Source organism: Pan paniscus, chromosome 3 (assembly GCF_029289425.2).
Source record: "Pan paniscus chromosome 3, NHGRI_mPanPan1-v2.0_pri, whole genome shotgun sequence".
Classification (NCBI taxonomy): domain Eukaryota; kingdom Metazoa; phylum Chordata; class Mammalia; order Primates; family Hominidae; genus Pan; species Pan paniscus.
Genome location: NC_073252.2, coordinates 15793703 through 15809139, shown reverse-complemented (window position 1 = coordinate 15809139; position 15437 = coordinate 15793703). Strand labels below are relative to the sequence as shown.

The following is a 15437-nucleotide window of genomic DNA, read 5'->3' as shown; positions in this document are numbered from 1 at the left end:
CTGTTAAGGGCCCAAGGAAATGCCAACTTTTGTTTTCTTAACATTTTTCCTTGTATGTATGTATGTATGCATGTATGCATGTATTTTTTAGAGACAAGGTCTCGCTCTGTCAACCAAGCTGGCGTGCAGTGGTGTGATAATAGCTCACTACAACCTTGAGCTCCTGGGCTCAAGTGATCCTCCTGCTTCAGCCTCCTGAGTAGCTGGGACCACAGGCATGTGCCACCATGTCTGGTTACCTTTTTATTTTTTGTAGAGGTAGGGGGGTCTCACTATGTTGTCCAGGCTGTTCTCAAATTCATGGCCTCAAGCAAACCTCCCACATTAGCCTCACAAAGCTTTGGGATTACAGGTGTGAGCCCCTGCTCCTAGCTGTAATTGCCAACTTTTGATTTGGCACTCTGACTTGGTTTTCCATTATGCGGATGCCAGGACTAAACCAGAACCTAAGGAAAGCTAGTATTTTGCAGGATAGACAGCTGAGTCAGAGATAGGCATAGAAAAGAAGGAATTTCTTTTAATACACGCAGCAAAGTCATTTTAATGACATTCAATTTGCGCTTTTATTGAGGTATTTCTATGTGCCAGGCACACTGCTAAGTGCAAATTAAGAAGAAGACTGTAATCCAGTTCTGGTCCCTAAGTCACTTTCAGCATAGCCAGAGAGGAGAAAGAAAATGGATTAACAGTACATGAGCAAAACAATCTTCGCCTGCCGACCTATTGCCTTGCTCTTGCATCATGCCAGAAACTCCTAGGTGGAAAGTCTGTTTGGAAATAAGACTGAAAATAGAGGCTGTAGGCATTTAATTTTTTTTTTCTTAAAGGCAAGCCTATTTCATGGAATAATGGAAAAGCTATTTTTGGCAAGAGACAGACTGAATAAATGAAGGAAAAGGTTAAAGTAAATAAATACAATGATAAAAATGTTAATTGTGAAAGAAAAGCACTGTGTTTTGAATAATTGGAAGGTTACAATAATTACATTTTTAAAAAAGACTGAGGTATACAATTCAACAATAAACTTAGTAGGTGACCTGTTATGGAATAACAGATAGATATAATATCTCCTCCATTTAACTTAATCCCCTTTGCTTCTTTCTTGTGCAGTCTAAGACATTCTTCATGTTTTGTTGTGTTCAAAACATAGCCCTCCAATAAATGCCCTTGGAAGATGTCAGCCCCTTTGGACTTCTTCCTTCTCTAACTTCCTTTGCTCTGTGATGCTTTATGACAAGCCCCTGTCAGTAGAACTCTTCTTTCTTGACTTTCCTATTTCTGCTTGTATGATAGGAAGATTTTGCTTCTCAAAAGTATTGAAAGGAAACCATCTGTCCTTCTCTACCCACCCTTCCAGTCCTACTGGCTGCTTCCCAAGAGAGAAGGAAGGACATGTCTGACTGGAGAGTCAGCTGGAGCCCAAGATCCTTAGTCCAGGTTACCTGCAAAGCTAAGCAGTGGCCCCTAGCTGTCCTGTCTTAGCTGTCTCCAAGGAGAGGTTGTTTACTGGCCTGCATGGTCTGCTTGGCATTCCACCTGGTAAATACACCAGAGCCGCTTAGTTTATGTCTAGATGGGGAACCTAATTCGTGAGAAATGGAATAGGAAACCATCTGGTCTTGGGTTCAAGTGGCATTCTGCCATCTGGTTTTACCCTTAGTGCAAGGGATATCTGGATCCCTCTCTGATTCCAGTGTATTTCTAAATTAGTTTAGAATTTCAAAAGGAGACAGATGAGATCTATTGGCTCCCTCATGCCCTACCCTCCATATTAATTACTCTTCTGTTTTCTAACTTTAACCCACAATTCAGTGTTCGTCATATCTGTGTTTAATGGAATGGATGGATGGATGATGATACAGATTGATGGATTATTCAATAAATGCATAAGTTGATATTGTTTTGATCACTAATTGTATTATGTATTTTTGTCATATAACCAAATAGACGATAAATTCCTCATGGGCTGGAACTTATCTTTACCCTTGTTTTGTAAATCTGCCTCCAGGATCACATTTCTGTACAAAGTAGCCATCCACTGATACTTGTCAGTAATAATATTTTATAGAAATTTATAATTTTTAAAAAGGTCATACTCATATATCACCTCAGTACTCATCATGACCCTATGAGGAAGAGAAAATGATTATTATTCCTATTTTTCAATTAAGGAAAAGTATCCAGAGAGGTAAAGGAACTTGCCCAAAGCTGCAAGCTAATTAGTTAGTAGGACAGCAGGACTGTACTCAGAATCCGCCTGGGCCTGTGTTTTCTCTATTCATCATTCCTCTTTATAGACAAAAATGATGATTGTTATACCCACCCCATTCTGTTTCATTTGATCAGTGCTGAATGTTACAAATTTAAAATTACACAGGTTTCTGAAGGAGGCAGTCCCAGTGATATGGTTTGGCTGTGTCCCCACCCAAAACTCATCTTGAATTGTAACTCCCACAATTCCCTCATGTCATGAGAGGAACCGGGTGGGAGGTGATTGAATTATGGGGGTGGGTCTTTCCTGCGCCGTTCTTATGATGGTGAATGAATTTTATGAGATCTGATTGTTTTAAAAATGGGAGTTTCCCTGCACAAGCTCTCTTTTTGCCTGCTGCCATCCATGTTAGATGTGACTTGCTCCTCCTTGTCTTCCAGCATGATTGTGAGGCCTCCCCAGCCATGTGGAACTGTAAGTCCATTAAACCTCTTTCTTTTGTAAATTGCCCAGGCTTGGGTATGTCTTTATCAGCAGCATGAAAATGGACTAATACAATAAATTGGTACCAGAAGTGCAGTACTACTGAAAAGATACCCAAAAATGTGGAAGCAACTTTGGAACTGGTAACAGGCAGAGGCTGGAACAGTTTGGAGGGCTCAGAAGAAGACAGGAAAATGTGGGAAAGTTTGGAACTCCCTAGAGACTTGTTGAATGGCTTTGACCAAAATGCTGATAATAATATGGACAATGAAATCCAGGCTGAGGTGGTCTCAGATGGAGATGAGGAACTCGTTGGGAACTGGAGCAAATGTGACTTGTTATATTTTAGCAAAGAGACTGGTGTCATTTTGCCTCTGCCCTAGAGATTTGTGGAACTTTGAACTTGAGAGAGAGATGATTTAGGGTATCTGGCAGAAGAAATTTCTAAGCAGCAAAGCATTCAAGAGGTGACTTGGGTGCTGTTAAAGACATTCAGTTTTATAAGGGGAGTATAAAAGTTTGGAAGATTTGCAGCCTTACAATGTAATAAAAAAGAAAATCCCATTTTCTGAGGAGAAATTCAAACCGGCTGTAGAAATTTGCATAAGTAACATGGAGCCGAATGTTTATCACCAAGACAATGGGGAAAATGTCTCCAGGGCATGTCAGAGGTCTTCACAGCATCCCCTCCCATCACAGGCCTGAAGGCCTAGGAGGAAAAAAATGTTTTCTTAGGCCAGGCCTAGGGTCCCCATGCTGTGTGCAGTCTAGGGACTTGATGCCCTGTGTCCCAGCTACTCCAGCCATGACTAAAAGAAGCCAAGGTACAACTGGGGCCATGGCTTTAGAGGGTGCAAGCCCAAGTCCTGGCAGCTTCCACATGGTGTTGAGCCTGAGAGTACACCGAAGTCAAGAACTGAGGTTTGAGAACCTCTGCCTAGATGTATGGAAATGTCTGGATGCCCAGGCAGAAGTTTGCTGCAGGGGGAGGGCTCTCATGGAGAACCTCTGCTAGGGCAGTGCAGAAGGGAAATGTGCGGTTGGAGCTCCCACACCGAGTTCCTACTGGGGCACTGCCTAGTGGAGCTATGAGAAGAGGGCCACTGTCCTCCAGACCCCAGAATAGTAGATCCACTGACAGCTTGCACTGTGTACCTGGAAAAGCTGCAGACACTCAACACCAGCTCATGAAAGCAGCCGGGAGGGAGGCTGTACCCTGCAAAGCCACAGAGGTGAAGCTGCCCAAGACCATGGGAACCTAACTCTTGCATCAGCATGACCCGAATGCGAGACATGTTTACCCAATACCTGTACCTCTATTGTATCTAGGAAGTAACGAACTTGTTTTTGATTTTACAGACTCATAGGCAGAAGGGACTTGCTTTGTCTCAGATGAGATGTTAGACTATGGACTTTTGAGTTGATGCTGAAATGAGTTAAAACTTTGGGGGAGTTGTTGGGAAGGCAATGATTGGTTTTGAAATGTGAGGACAGATTTGGGAGGGGCCAGGGGTGAAATGATATGGTTTGGCTGTGTTCCTACCCAAATCTCATCTTGAATTGTAACTCCCACAATTCCCAGGTTTCATGGGCGGAACCGGGTGGGAGGTGATTGAATTATGGGGGTGGGTCTTTCCTGCACTGTTCTCATGATAGTGAATGAGTTTCACAAGATCTGATGGTTTTATAAATGGGAGTTTCCCTGCACAAGCTCTCTTTTTGCCTGCCGCCATCCATGTAAGACGTGACTTGCTCCTCCTTGCCTTTTGCCATGATTGTGAGGTCTTCCCAGCCATGTAGAACTGTAAGTCCATTAAACCTCTTTTTTTTGTAAATTGCCCAGTCTTGGTTATGTCTTTATCAGCAGCGTGATAACAGATTAATACACCCAGGAAAGCAAGAGCAATGCAATTAAATATGAGGGCAGGGAACTGTAATGATAGCCAGCAGTTACTAAGGTCTGTTTTAGGCACTTATGTGGATTACCTCATTCAATTTACACAGCAAGCCTGGGAGGCAGACACTGCTATCGTGCCTACCTTACAGATGAAGACATTGAGGCATGAGAGACTAATGGCCAAGTTCACCCAGTGAATGGTAGAGCAAGGGCTGGAATTAGGCAGCTTGTTACCAGACTCAGGAAAATACAATATAAAGGATTTGCAAGGATAGAAACTCTCCGGTTATATAATAAAGAGACAACAAATGGGAAGTGATCCTGCAGCAAATGTGAGATAACAAAAGAAAAGAGAGGGCAAAAGAAGAAAAATAAGGGTAGCTAACCTGGATGTGTGAAAAAAGATGCAGACTCAGTCATTCCTAGCTAGGAAACTCACTCCTTGTTTAAGAAGGGATGCATTGAGTATAATTAGACTTACTCTTACATAATATGCCTGATGTTTGTTCTTTATGTGTAAGATAGTGAATTATTTAAAAAATTAAAGTAGAATGTTATAAATATAGCACCCCAAGCTATTCAGAAAGCAAAGCACTTTCAATTTCATTTAATAAAAGTGGAGAGAGGGGAGTGTCTACCTTTTTATACAGTGTTTCAAGCTCTGCCTTAATGCTCTGCTCCTGTGTTAGTACTGGTGGCCTTGAAGGAAATGGCTTGATGGGGTTTGGCAGAGCTAGGATCCTGCCGTCATCTCCAAACCATCTTCTTTCCTGTAGATGAAGCAGAGGGAATGGCAACATTTTCTTCTAATCAAACAGAAAATGGTTCACAACACAAACAACATTTCTTGAAAATTCTGTGTCAACATATATATTTCATGTACTTCCTCCCCCAACAGAACTGTAAAATCTGTTTCCATTAGAAATCAAGTCTTCACTAACACTTCTCACAATTGATTTAAAATATACACCCTGGCTTCCTAAAAAGTATTTTAAAGAGCTTAAATGAATGCTTAAGAAAAATTTATCTTCTATTAATTAAACATTTAAGAAAAAAAAACACAGAATAAAAACTCAAAAGTGAAACTATTCTACCTATGGATAATTTAAAAATTCTGTCAAGTAGGAAAATGTTGCCAGGATCTGGTTTAGCAGGAAAAGCCCAGATCTAGCTAGCAAATATGGGTTTTGAGCAGTGGAGAAGTTATGTTATTTGAGGATCAATAAATGTACTGAGAGAGAAAGTTAAAAAAAAAAAATGAACCACTTTCTGTGGATAACCTCAAGAGGAAATGAGTACAGTGGATGCAATGACTGCCCTGTTAGGAAAATAAAAGCTATGTCTAGTGTGCCCAGGCTACACTTGAGAGCAGAGGGTGCACACTTACGGGGTCCTGCATCAGCAATCTGTTCTCCATGATGTTCTGATTGGTGCGTGCCATCTCTGGTCTTACCCCGGTGTAAAGGCCTTCATCTTCCAGGAACCTGGGCTGTACATTCTCAGGAAGCTTTTTATATGTAGGGACTAGATCGTTTATAAATAAATAAAATAAACATTAGGGCCAATCTAAATATCTCAAACTGCAGTTTGGTGAATTAATCACCAGAGATTTCATTTATGTTCTTAGAAAATGCAAATTTTCCAAATTAATTTTTAAAAGCAGAACCAAGGAAAAGATGAATGTGCTCACTTGTAGCAGTATGTTGTAGAACCAGGTATTTAAAGAAAACGCCTAAAAATTTAATATGTAACTCATCAGTGTGGCATACTGAGAAGAAGGTAGTATTCAAATCATAGGATGAGGGATAAGTTTTAGTTCTATTACTCTTCAGCTGGGTGAATTAGGGCCAGGCACTTCTTTGAACTCTCTCCTCCTGTACAAAAGAGATACTAATCTACTTAACTGGGCTTCTGGGAGAATTAAATGAGGTAAAGTATGAGGACGTGCTTTGTAAATGAACAAGTTTATTTGATTGAACGTGATCATTACCTCATTTATTCATTCACGGCTTTATTCATTCCTAGAACACATCTTTACTGAGAGCCTCCTTGTGCCAGGCACAGATGAGACTCTGGGAATCCAGGCCAGGTCCCTGCTGCCTTGGAGCTTGAATCATAGTGGGAGTGACAGGCAGCAACAGGAAGCAAAGGTCCCTACAAGATCACGCCATAGAGTAGTAAGAAAATACACAGGAGATGGTGACTTAGGGAAGGTTGGGGATAAACTTAAGAAGAAAGAAAGGCTGTTCTCATAAACTCTAAGCCCCTGTAATGGATCACTGATTTGATAAAGGGTTCCCACAGTACTCTGGTATATCTTCCATTAGTCTATCAATAAGTGTTTATTGAATGGATATTTTTCCATGTTGTGTTTTTTTTGTTTGTTTGAAGATATTTCTTGATTGTTAGATTAGAAACTGGAATCAGTTCTGGAGACGAGGCATCCTTATACACTAGCCATATTTCATGACAAGGTAAGTGACGATGTCTAAGCTGAACAAGAAAATAAAAAGAGCAAGTACCTGTCTGCCTGCTGGGTATGAAGAGCATTTCTCTTTCCATCTGCAGCCGATCATGGATGCTTTCATAATCTGCAGGTCTGACTGCTACAAAATCGTCAGCCACGTGATCTAAGCCCAATAGGAAGTCCTCGGCATCATCACCATTAAGCAGTTCTTCCTCATCCTGCATAATGTTAAAAAGTAACAAGAAAAAATCATGCTAAGATTCTTAGTTAGAAAAATAATTCACAATACCAAACTCATGAAACTTAACATTTCCTACAACTTTATCTTTTCCTTTTTTTTAAAAAGTGAAAGCATAGAACTATATAACCTTCCGTATTTAACAAGTGGGTTTTTTAAAAAATTGTTTTGCAGTATTCTGCACACCTGGAAGGTGTCAAAATCAGAGATGGCTGTTTCAGAAGAGAAGTGGTAAGCAAAACAATCAAAATCCCAACAAATCTGGCCTCCTATGAGACTGCTTGCTTCTTGCCATTTATGTAAAGAATTGGGCTCATAATTTATGTAGCAGTTTAACCTTCCGCCTGGCACTAAACCAAGGGAAAAGGCACCAAGTGTATAGGTGCACAGTCCACACACCCTGTTCAGACTGCCTGGGTTTAAATCCCAGCTTCACCATATACTGCCTGAGGAACTTGAAACAGCTTATTTAACCTTCTGATCCTCAGTTTCCTCACTTATAAGACAGTTATAGTAATAGAGTTTACCTCTAAGCACTTTGTGGGGATAAAATTAAATGATACACTTAAAAATTCAAAGCAAAGAGGCTATAATCACAAATGTTAGCTGACATATATTGATTTTGTTTGGATATTTTCTAAACGTCTTCTCCTCCTTCCTCTTCTTTTTCTTTCTCCTTCTCCTTCTTTTAAAAATTTAAACCTGGTGTCCATTTATGAGCAACATCTTTTAAAATCCTGTGGAGACTTTCAGGTAGCTAAAGACAATGATGGCAGTCTAGCTACCTGCCTCTTAAGATTTCCTCCCCAAGTACACAAAAGAATAAGAAGGAAAAAGGGAATCTATGTAGAAACCATGCTTTTAACTTAACTTGAAGACAGAGAATGCCAAAACATCAAACAAGTGAAAAGAGAAAGATCACCAGATGGCAGTGTGTAATCTTCCTTCTCCTGCCCCACCTCTGCTTCGTGGTGAGCAAAATCACCCAGAGAAAAACTGCAGAGAAGACAGAAAAGGGGAGCTAGCGAAAGGGGCTACAGAGTATCTAAAACTTTGTTCAAAAAGACTAAATGAACCTTGAAGACGAAAATACTTTAAAAGTGTCTGGGCAGAGCAGAGCATGGACTATAGGGAAGGGCTTCCAAATGTGTTGATTTAAAAGAGCAGTTTTAGGAACACAGAGCTTCTGGGGCAGTGAATAGGCAAAAGGAAGGGAGAAGTGGCCTTTGGAGGAAAGTGCCATAATTTCAGAAGATATTCACAATTGGAGACTTCTATCTTCAACAGGTGAAGCCCAATTCTCCTCCATTTGAGAGTGCACTACGTCTCGTGACTTGCTTCTCCTGAGTAGAATATGGCAGAAGTGACAGTATGTGGCTCCTGAGACTAGGTCATAAAAGGAACTGTGGCTTCTTTTTTGGGTTCTCTCCTAGATCACTTGCTTTTGGGAAGTTAGCTGTCATGTCAGGAGGACACTCAAGCAATGTTGAATGACCTGAATGCTGATTTGTAGAATGATTGCTATAGAATAAGCTAAAATATTCCCAAGCTTCTGTAGAGCTAGGTAAAAAAAGTACATTTCTGGGAGGCATTTTTCAAGGGAGGAGATTGTAAGTGAAGCACAGAAGTATGCCAATTATGCGAATATTAGAATATCCTAGTGTGTTTTCCTTATTTTTAATGTGGTAAAATATATATAACATGAAGTCCACCATTTTAACCTTTTTTTTTTTTTTTTGAGACAGAGTCTTGCTTTGTCATCTAGGCTGGAGTGCAATAGCGCAATCTCAGCTCACTGCAACGTCCGCCTCTCGTGTTCAAGTAATTCTCCTGCCTCAGCCTCCTGAGTAGCTGCATTACAGGTGCCTGCCACCACACCCAGCTAATTTTTGTAACTTTAGTAGAGACAGGGTTTCACCACGTTGGCCAAGCCTGGTCGTGAACTCCTGACCTTAGGTGGTCCGCCCTCCTCGGCCTCCCAAAGCTGGGATTACAGGCCACCACACCCGGCCCATTTTAACCATTTTTAGGTGAACAGTTCAGTGGCATTAAGTAAATTCATATTGTGATTCTACCCTTACCACCATCCATCCATCTTCCCAGACTGAAATTCTATACCCATTAAACATTCCCTCCTTCCTCTAACCTCTGACAACCACCATTCTACTTTCTGTCTCTGTGATTTTGATGATACAATGTAGCTCATGTAAGTGAAATCACACAATATTTATTCTTTTGTGACTGGCTTATTTTTCTTAGTGTAATGTCTTCAAGGTATATCTATGTTGTGGCATGTGTCAGAATTTCCATGCTTTCTGCGGTTGTATAATATTCCATTGTGTATTTATGTTTATCCCTTTATCTTCCGATGAACACTTGGGTTGCTTCTACTTTTTGGCTTTTGTGAATAATGCTGCTATGAACATTGGTGCACAAGTATATGTTCAAATTCTTGTCTTCAGTGTTTTTGGATATATACACAGAGTGGAATTGAATTGCTGGATCATATTGTAAATCTGTGGTTAACTTTTGAAGGACCACCATACTGTTTTTCACAGCAGCTGCACTGTTTTACATGGCTACAAGCAACGCACCAAAGTCCAATTTCTCCATATCCTCTATAACACTTATTTTTTGATAAGCGCCATTCTAATGGATGTGCAGGGGTATCTCATTGTGGGTTTGATTTGCATTTCCCTTATGATGATTGGTGTTAAGAATCTTTTTATGGGCTTATTGTCTATTTGTATGTCTTCTTTGAAGAAATGTCTATTCAATACCTTTGCGCATTTTTAAATGGCGTATTCTCCTTTTATCTCACACATACCACCCACAATTGCAGAATTTGAGTTGTAGCCTGGGTGCGGTGTTTGGGCACAAAAAGCTGCTTACTTTGTAAGGTTGTGGTAAGAGAGAGACCAAGATTTCATTTGCCTTGCAGAGGAACATATTTTGCACATGGAATAAATACTAATCATTACGTGGAGTCTAGCAAGAAAAACCCTCAAGCCACATTATTTAATTCTTTTTTCCACAAAAGAAAAATAAACAGGTTTAATCAAGGTTCTTCCTACCACATTGTAGGGTCTAACCCAGAGCTACAGGGAGCCATGTGAATTCAGTACTTGGGATTTCAACTCAGACGTGGAGTGTCATTCTCCTGGTGGTGGCAGGTTTCTCCTCAGCCACTTTCTTTCTTGCAGGGACATCAGCTTTTTCCTCCTAGCCCTCCACCCACACCTCATTACCATCCTGATATTAAATACCATTTCCTTTCCTCCTCCTTGTGCAGGTGGTTCTTCTTCTTCCTCTTCCTCCTCCTCTTGATTAGTTCCCGCTCTATGTCTTGCTTTTGGTTTTTCCTCTGATCCTTCTGGTTCGGGATCAAAGTTGAAAGTAAAGAAGTTATAGGCCTCTTCTGCAGAAGGGAAGCCAGGTGGAACCTAACGAAAAGCAAGGAGCAATCGCAATTTCCCATTTATAAGCTGTAATGAGCTCTGCACAATTAACTGACAGCTGGCTTGATGCTAATGAGATCAGGCATATTCCAGGCCTCCGAAGCATATTGTCTTAGTTAAAGGTGTGAGATTACTGGTAATAAACTTTAATATCTGCCACAGGCAGTTGGAGGCCTCCTTTAATAGTAACTCTAATTAGTGACTTTAAAAAACCCCAGCAATTATTTACATTCCAATAAGTAAATAAATATTTATAGCAGTAAACACTTTAGATAAGATTATTAAAATGACAAACAGTGGATTTATTGTTTTATCGGCCAATGCTGAGATAGTTTTGTTGTATTATGAGAAATATAGAATTTTTAAACAAATGACCTTTTTTTGTTGTTTCTCTTTTGGAGTTAGTACTCTCCTTTTTTCCTATAATGAAAGCCGGGGCAACTTCAGAGCTGAACAAACTGTCTTATCACCAACATTTCCTGTCTTTCCATGCACTCCCTCTTCCTCAAGTCAGGCAATATTCTGATCTCTCCAGTTAGTATGAAAGTTGGAATCACTTCTCATACTTTTTTCTTGCAAACTGCATGGCAACAGGAGTCAGGTTATATATGTAGTCATTTATTTATTTTTAATTAAGAGATGAGGTCTCACTCTGTCACCCAGGCTGGAATGCAGTGGCACAATCATGGCTCACTGCAGCTTCGACCTCATGGGCTCAAGTGATCCTCCCATCTCAGCCTCCCAGGTAGCTTGGACCACAGGTGTGTGCCACCATGTCTGGCTAATTTTTGTATTTTTTGTAGAGATGGGGTTTCACCATGTTGTCCAGGCTGGTCTTGAACTCCTGTGCTCAATATATCTGCCTGTCTTGGCCTCCCAAAGCGCTGGGATTGCAGGCGTGAGCCACCACACCCGGCCTGTAGTCATTTCTCATTGGATATTTGTAAAAAACACAAACAAATGATTTTAAAAAACAAGATTTCTCACCCGGGGTTTAGGCTTGATTTTTCGTGCAGAATCACGGAACTTGACTCTTGAATAACTTTGGGAGTCAATTTCTTGTTGAGTCCTTTCTACCTCTTTCCCTGGCTATATGAGTGGGAAAAAATGATAGATAAACCATTTAACCCAAGAAACTTAGGCTGTTCTAAAATGAAGGTTAACCCCCCCACCCCAAAGGCTTATCTTCTGACTGCTGCTGCATCTTATCATTCCTAAGGCATGGAATGCTGGCAAATTTCAAATGCAGTCATGCGCTCCATAGCGACAGCCTGTAGAACTGCATGCATGACGGAGGTCTCATAGACTATAAATACGGTATTTTTACTGTACCCTTTTTATGTTTACATAAAAAAATACTTACCATTGTGTTACATTGCTATGGTATTTAGAAAAGTAACATGCTCTTCAGGTTTGCAGCCTTGGTGTGTAGTTGGCTATGCCATTTAGGTTTGTGTAGGCACATTCACACAATGGGTTCACACAATGACGAAAATGCCTGAGAACACATTTCTCAGAACATATCCCCATCACTAAATGATGCATGACTGCATATTTGAAGGTTGATGTTGATATTTTCTTACTCAACTCGTCTCTCTCAAGACTAAACAAATGTAAAATTGTATACTCAATAAGCTTTAAAATGAAAACTGTTGGAGGAGCCAAGATGGCCGAATAGGAACAGCTCTGGTCTACAGCTCCAGCGTGAGCGACGCAGAAGACAGGTGATTTCTGCATTTCCATCTGAGGTACCGGGTTCATCTCACTAGGGAGTGCCAGACAGTGGGTGCAGGCCAGTGGGTGCGCGCACCGTGTGCGAGCCAAAGCAGGGCGAGGCATTGCCTCACCTGGGAAGCACAAGGGGTCAGGGAGTTCCCTTTCCCAGTCAAAGAAAGGGGTGACGGACGCACCTGGAAAATCGGCTCACTCCCACCCGAATATTGCGCTTTTCAGACCGGCTTAAAAAACGGCGCACCACGAGACTATATCCCACACCTGGCTCGGAGGGTCCTACGCCCACGGAGTCTCGCTGATTGCTAGCACAGCAGTCTGAGATCAAACTGCAAGGCGGCAGCGAGGCTGGGGGAGGGGCGCCCGCCATTGCCCAGGCTTGCTTAGGTAAACAAAGCAGCCGGGAAGCTCGAACTGGGTGGAGCCCACCACAGCTCAAGGAGGCCTGCCTGCCTCGGTAGGCTCCACCTCTGGGGGCAGGGCACAGACAAACAAAAAGACAGCAGTAACCTCTGCAGACTTAAATGTCCCTGTCTGACAGCTTTGAAGAGAGCAGTGGTTCTCCCAGCACGCAGCTGGAGATCTGAGAACGGGCAGACTGCCTCCTCAAGTGGGTCCCTGACCCCTGACCCCCGAGCAGCCTAACTGGGAGGCACCCCCTAGCAGGGGCACACTGACACCTCACACGGCAGGGTATTCCAACAGACCTGCAGCTGAGGGTCCTGTCTGTTAGAAGGAAAACTAACAAACAGAAAGGACATCCACACTGAAAACCCATCTGTACATCACCATCATCAAAGACCAAAAGTAGATAAAACCACAAAGATGGGGAAAAAACAGAACAGAAAAACTGGAAACTCTAAAACGCAGAGCGTCTCTCCTCCTCCAAAGGAACGCAGTTCCTCACCAGCAACAGAACAAAGCTGGATGGAGAATGACTTTGACGAGCTGAGAAAAGAAGGCTTCAGACGATCAAATTACTCTGAGCTACGGGAGGACATTCAAACCAAAGGCAAAGAAGTTGAAAAGTTTGAAAAAAATATAGAAGAATGTATAACTAGAATAACCAATACAGAGAAGTGCTTAAAGGAGCTGATGGAGCTGAAAACCAAGGCTCGAGAACTACGTGAAGAATGCAGAAGCCTCAGGAGACAATGCGATCAACTGGAAGAAAGGGTATCAGCGATGGAAGATGAAATGAATGAAATGAAGCGAGAAGGGAAGTTTAGAGAAAAAAGAATAACAAGAAATGAGCAAAACCTCCAAGAAATATGGGACTATGTGAAATGACCAAATCTACGTCTGATTGGTGTACCTGAAAGTGATGGGGAGAATGGAACCAAGTTGGAAAACACTCTGCAGGATATTATCCAGGAGAATTTCCCCAATCTAGCAAGGCAGGCCAACGTTCAGATTCAGGAAATACAGAGAACGCCACAAAGATACTACTCGAGAAGAGCAACTCCAAGACACATAATTGTCAGATTCACCAAAGTTGAAATGAAGGAAAAAATGTTAAGGGCAGCCAGAGAGAAAGGTCGGGTTACCCTCAAAGGGAAGCCCATCAGACTAACAGCAGATCTCTCGGCAGAAACCCTACAAGCCAGAAGAGAGTGGGGGCCAATATTCAACATTCTTAAAGAAAAGAATTTTCAACCCAGAATTTCATATCCGCCAAACTAAGCTTCATAAGTGAAGGAGAAATAAAATACTTTACAGACAAGCAAATGCTGAGAGATTTTGTCACCACCAGGCCTGCCTTACGAGAGCTCCTGAAGGAAGCACTAAACATGGAAAGGAACAACCGGTACCAGCCGCTGCAAAATCATGCCAAAATGTAAAGACCATCGAGACTAGGAAGAAACTGCATCAACTAACGAGCAAAATAACCAGCTAACATCATAATGACAGGATCAAATTCACACATAACAATATTAACTTTAAATATAAATGGACTAAATTCTCCAATTAAAAGACACAGACTGGCAAATTGGATAAAGAGTCAAGATCCATCAGTGTGCTGTATTCAGGAAACCCATCTCATGTGCAGAGACACACATAGGCTCAAAATAAAAGGATGGAGGAAGATCTACCAAGCAAATGGAAAACAAAAAAAGGCAGGGGTTGCAATCCTAGTCTCTGATAAAACAGACTTTAAACCAACAAAGATCAAAAGAGACAAAGAAGGCCATTACATAATGGTAAAGGGATCAATTCAGCAAGAAGAGCTAACTATCCTAAATATATATGCACCCAATACAGGAGCACCCAGATTCATAAAGCAAGTCCTGAGTGACCTACAAAGAGACTTAGACTCCCACACATTAATAGTGGGAGACTTTAACACCCCACTGTCAACATTAGACAGATCAACAAGACAGAAAGTCAACAAGGATACCCAGGAATTGAACTCCGCTCTGCACCAAGCAGACCTAATAGACATCTACAGAACTCTCCACCCCAAATCAACAGAATATACATTTTTTTCAGCACCACACCACACCTATTCCAAAATTGACCACATAGTTGGAAGTAAAGCTCTCCTCAGCAAATGTAAAAGAACAGAAATTATAACAAACTATCTCTCAGACCACAGTGCAATCAAACTAGAACTCAGGATTAAGAATCCCACTCAAAGCCGCTCAACTACATGGAAACTGAACAACCTGCTCCTATATGACTACTGGGTACATAACGAAATGAAGGCAGAAATAAAGATGTTCTTTGAAACCAATGAGAACAAAGACACAACATACCAGAATCTCTGGGACGCATTCAAAGCAGTGTGTAGAGGGAAATTTATAGCACTAAATGCCCACAAGAGAAAGCAGGAAAGATCCAAAATTGACACCCTAACATCACAATTAAAAGAACTAGAAAAGCAAGAGCAAACACATTCAAAAGCTAGCAGAAGGCAAGAAATAACTAAAATCAGAGCAGAACTGAAGGAA

General features: G+C 41.4%; 1 protein-coding gene across 3 annotated transcripts in view; it reads right to left on the bottom strand.

Annotated features, from left to right (window-relative positions):
• CC2D2A (coiled-coil and C2 domain containing 2A) overlaps nt 1-15437 on the bottom strand; it is a 143228-nt gene that overhangs the window by 79297 nt on the left and 48494 nt on the right. For all 3 annotated transcript variants that reach the window (XR_010111923.1, XM_055111204.3, XM_008952124.5), the window contains exons 7-11: nt 11743-11844; nt 10564-10740; nt 7115-7277; nt 5980-6116; nt 5231-5362 (exon numbers count right to left, since the gene is read on the bottom strand). Coding sequence is in view for 2 of the 3 variants with exons in the window: in XM_055111204.3 (XP_054967179.1) it covers nt 5231-5362; nt 5980-6116; nt 7115-7277; nt 10564-10740; nt 11743-11844 (711 nt within the window). In the remaining variant the exon portion in view is untranslated. The remainder of the gene's footprint in view (nt 1-5230; nt 5363-5979; nt 6117-7114; nt 7278-10563; nt 10741-11742; nt 11845-15437) is intronic.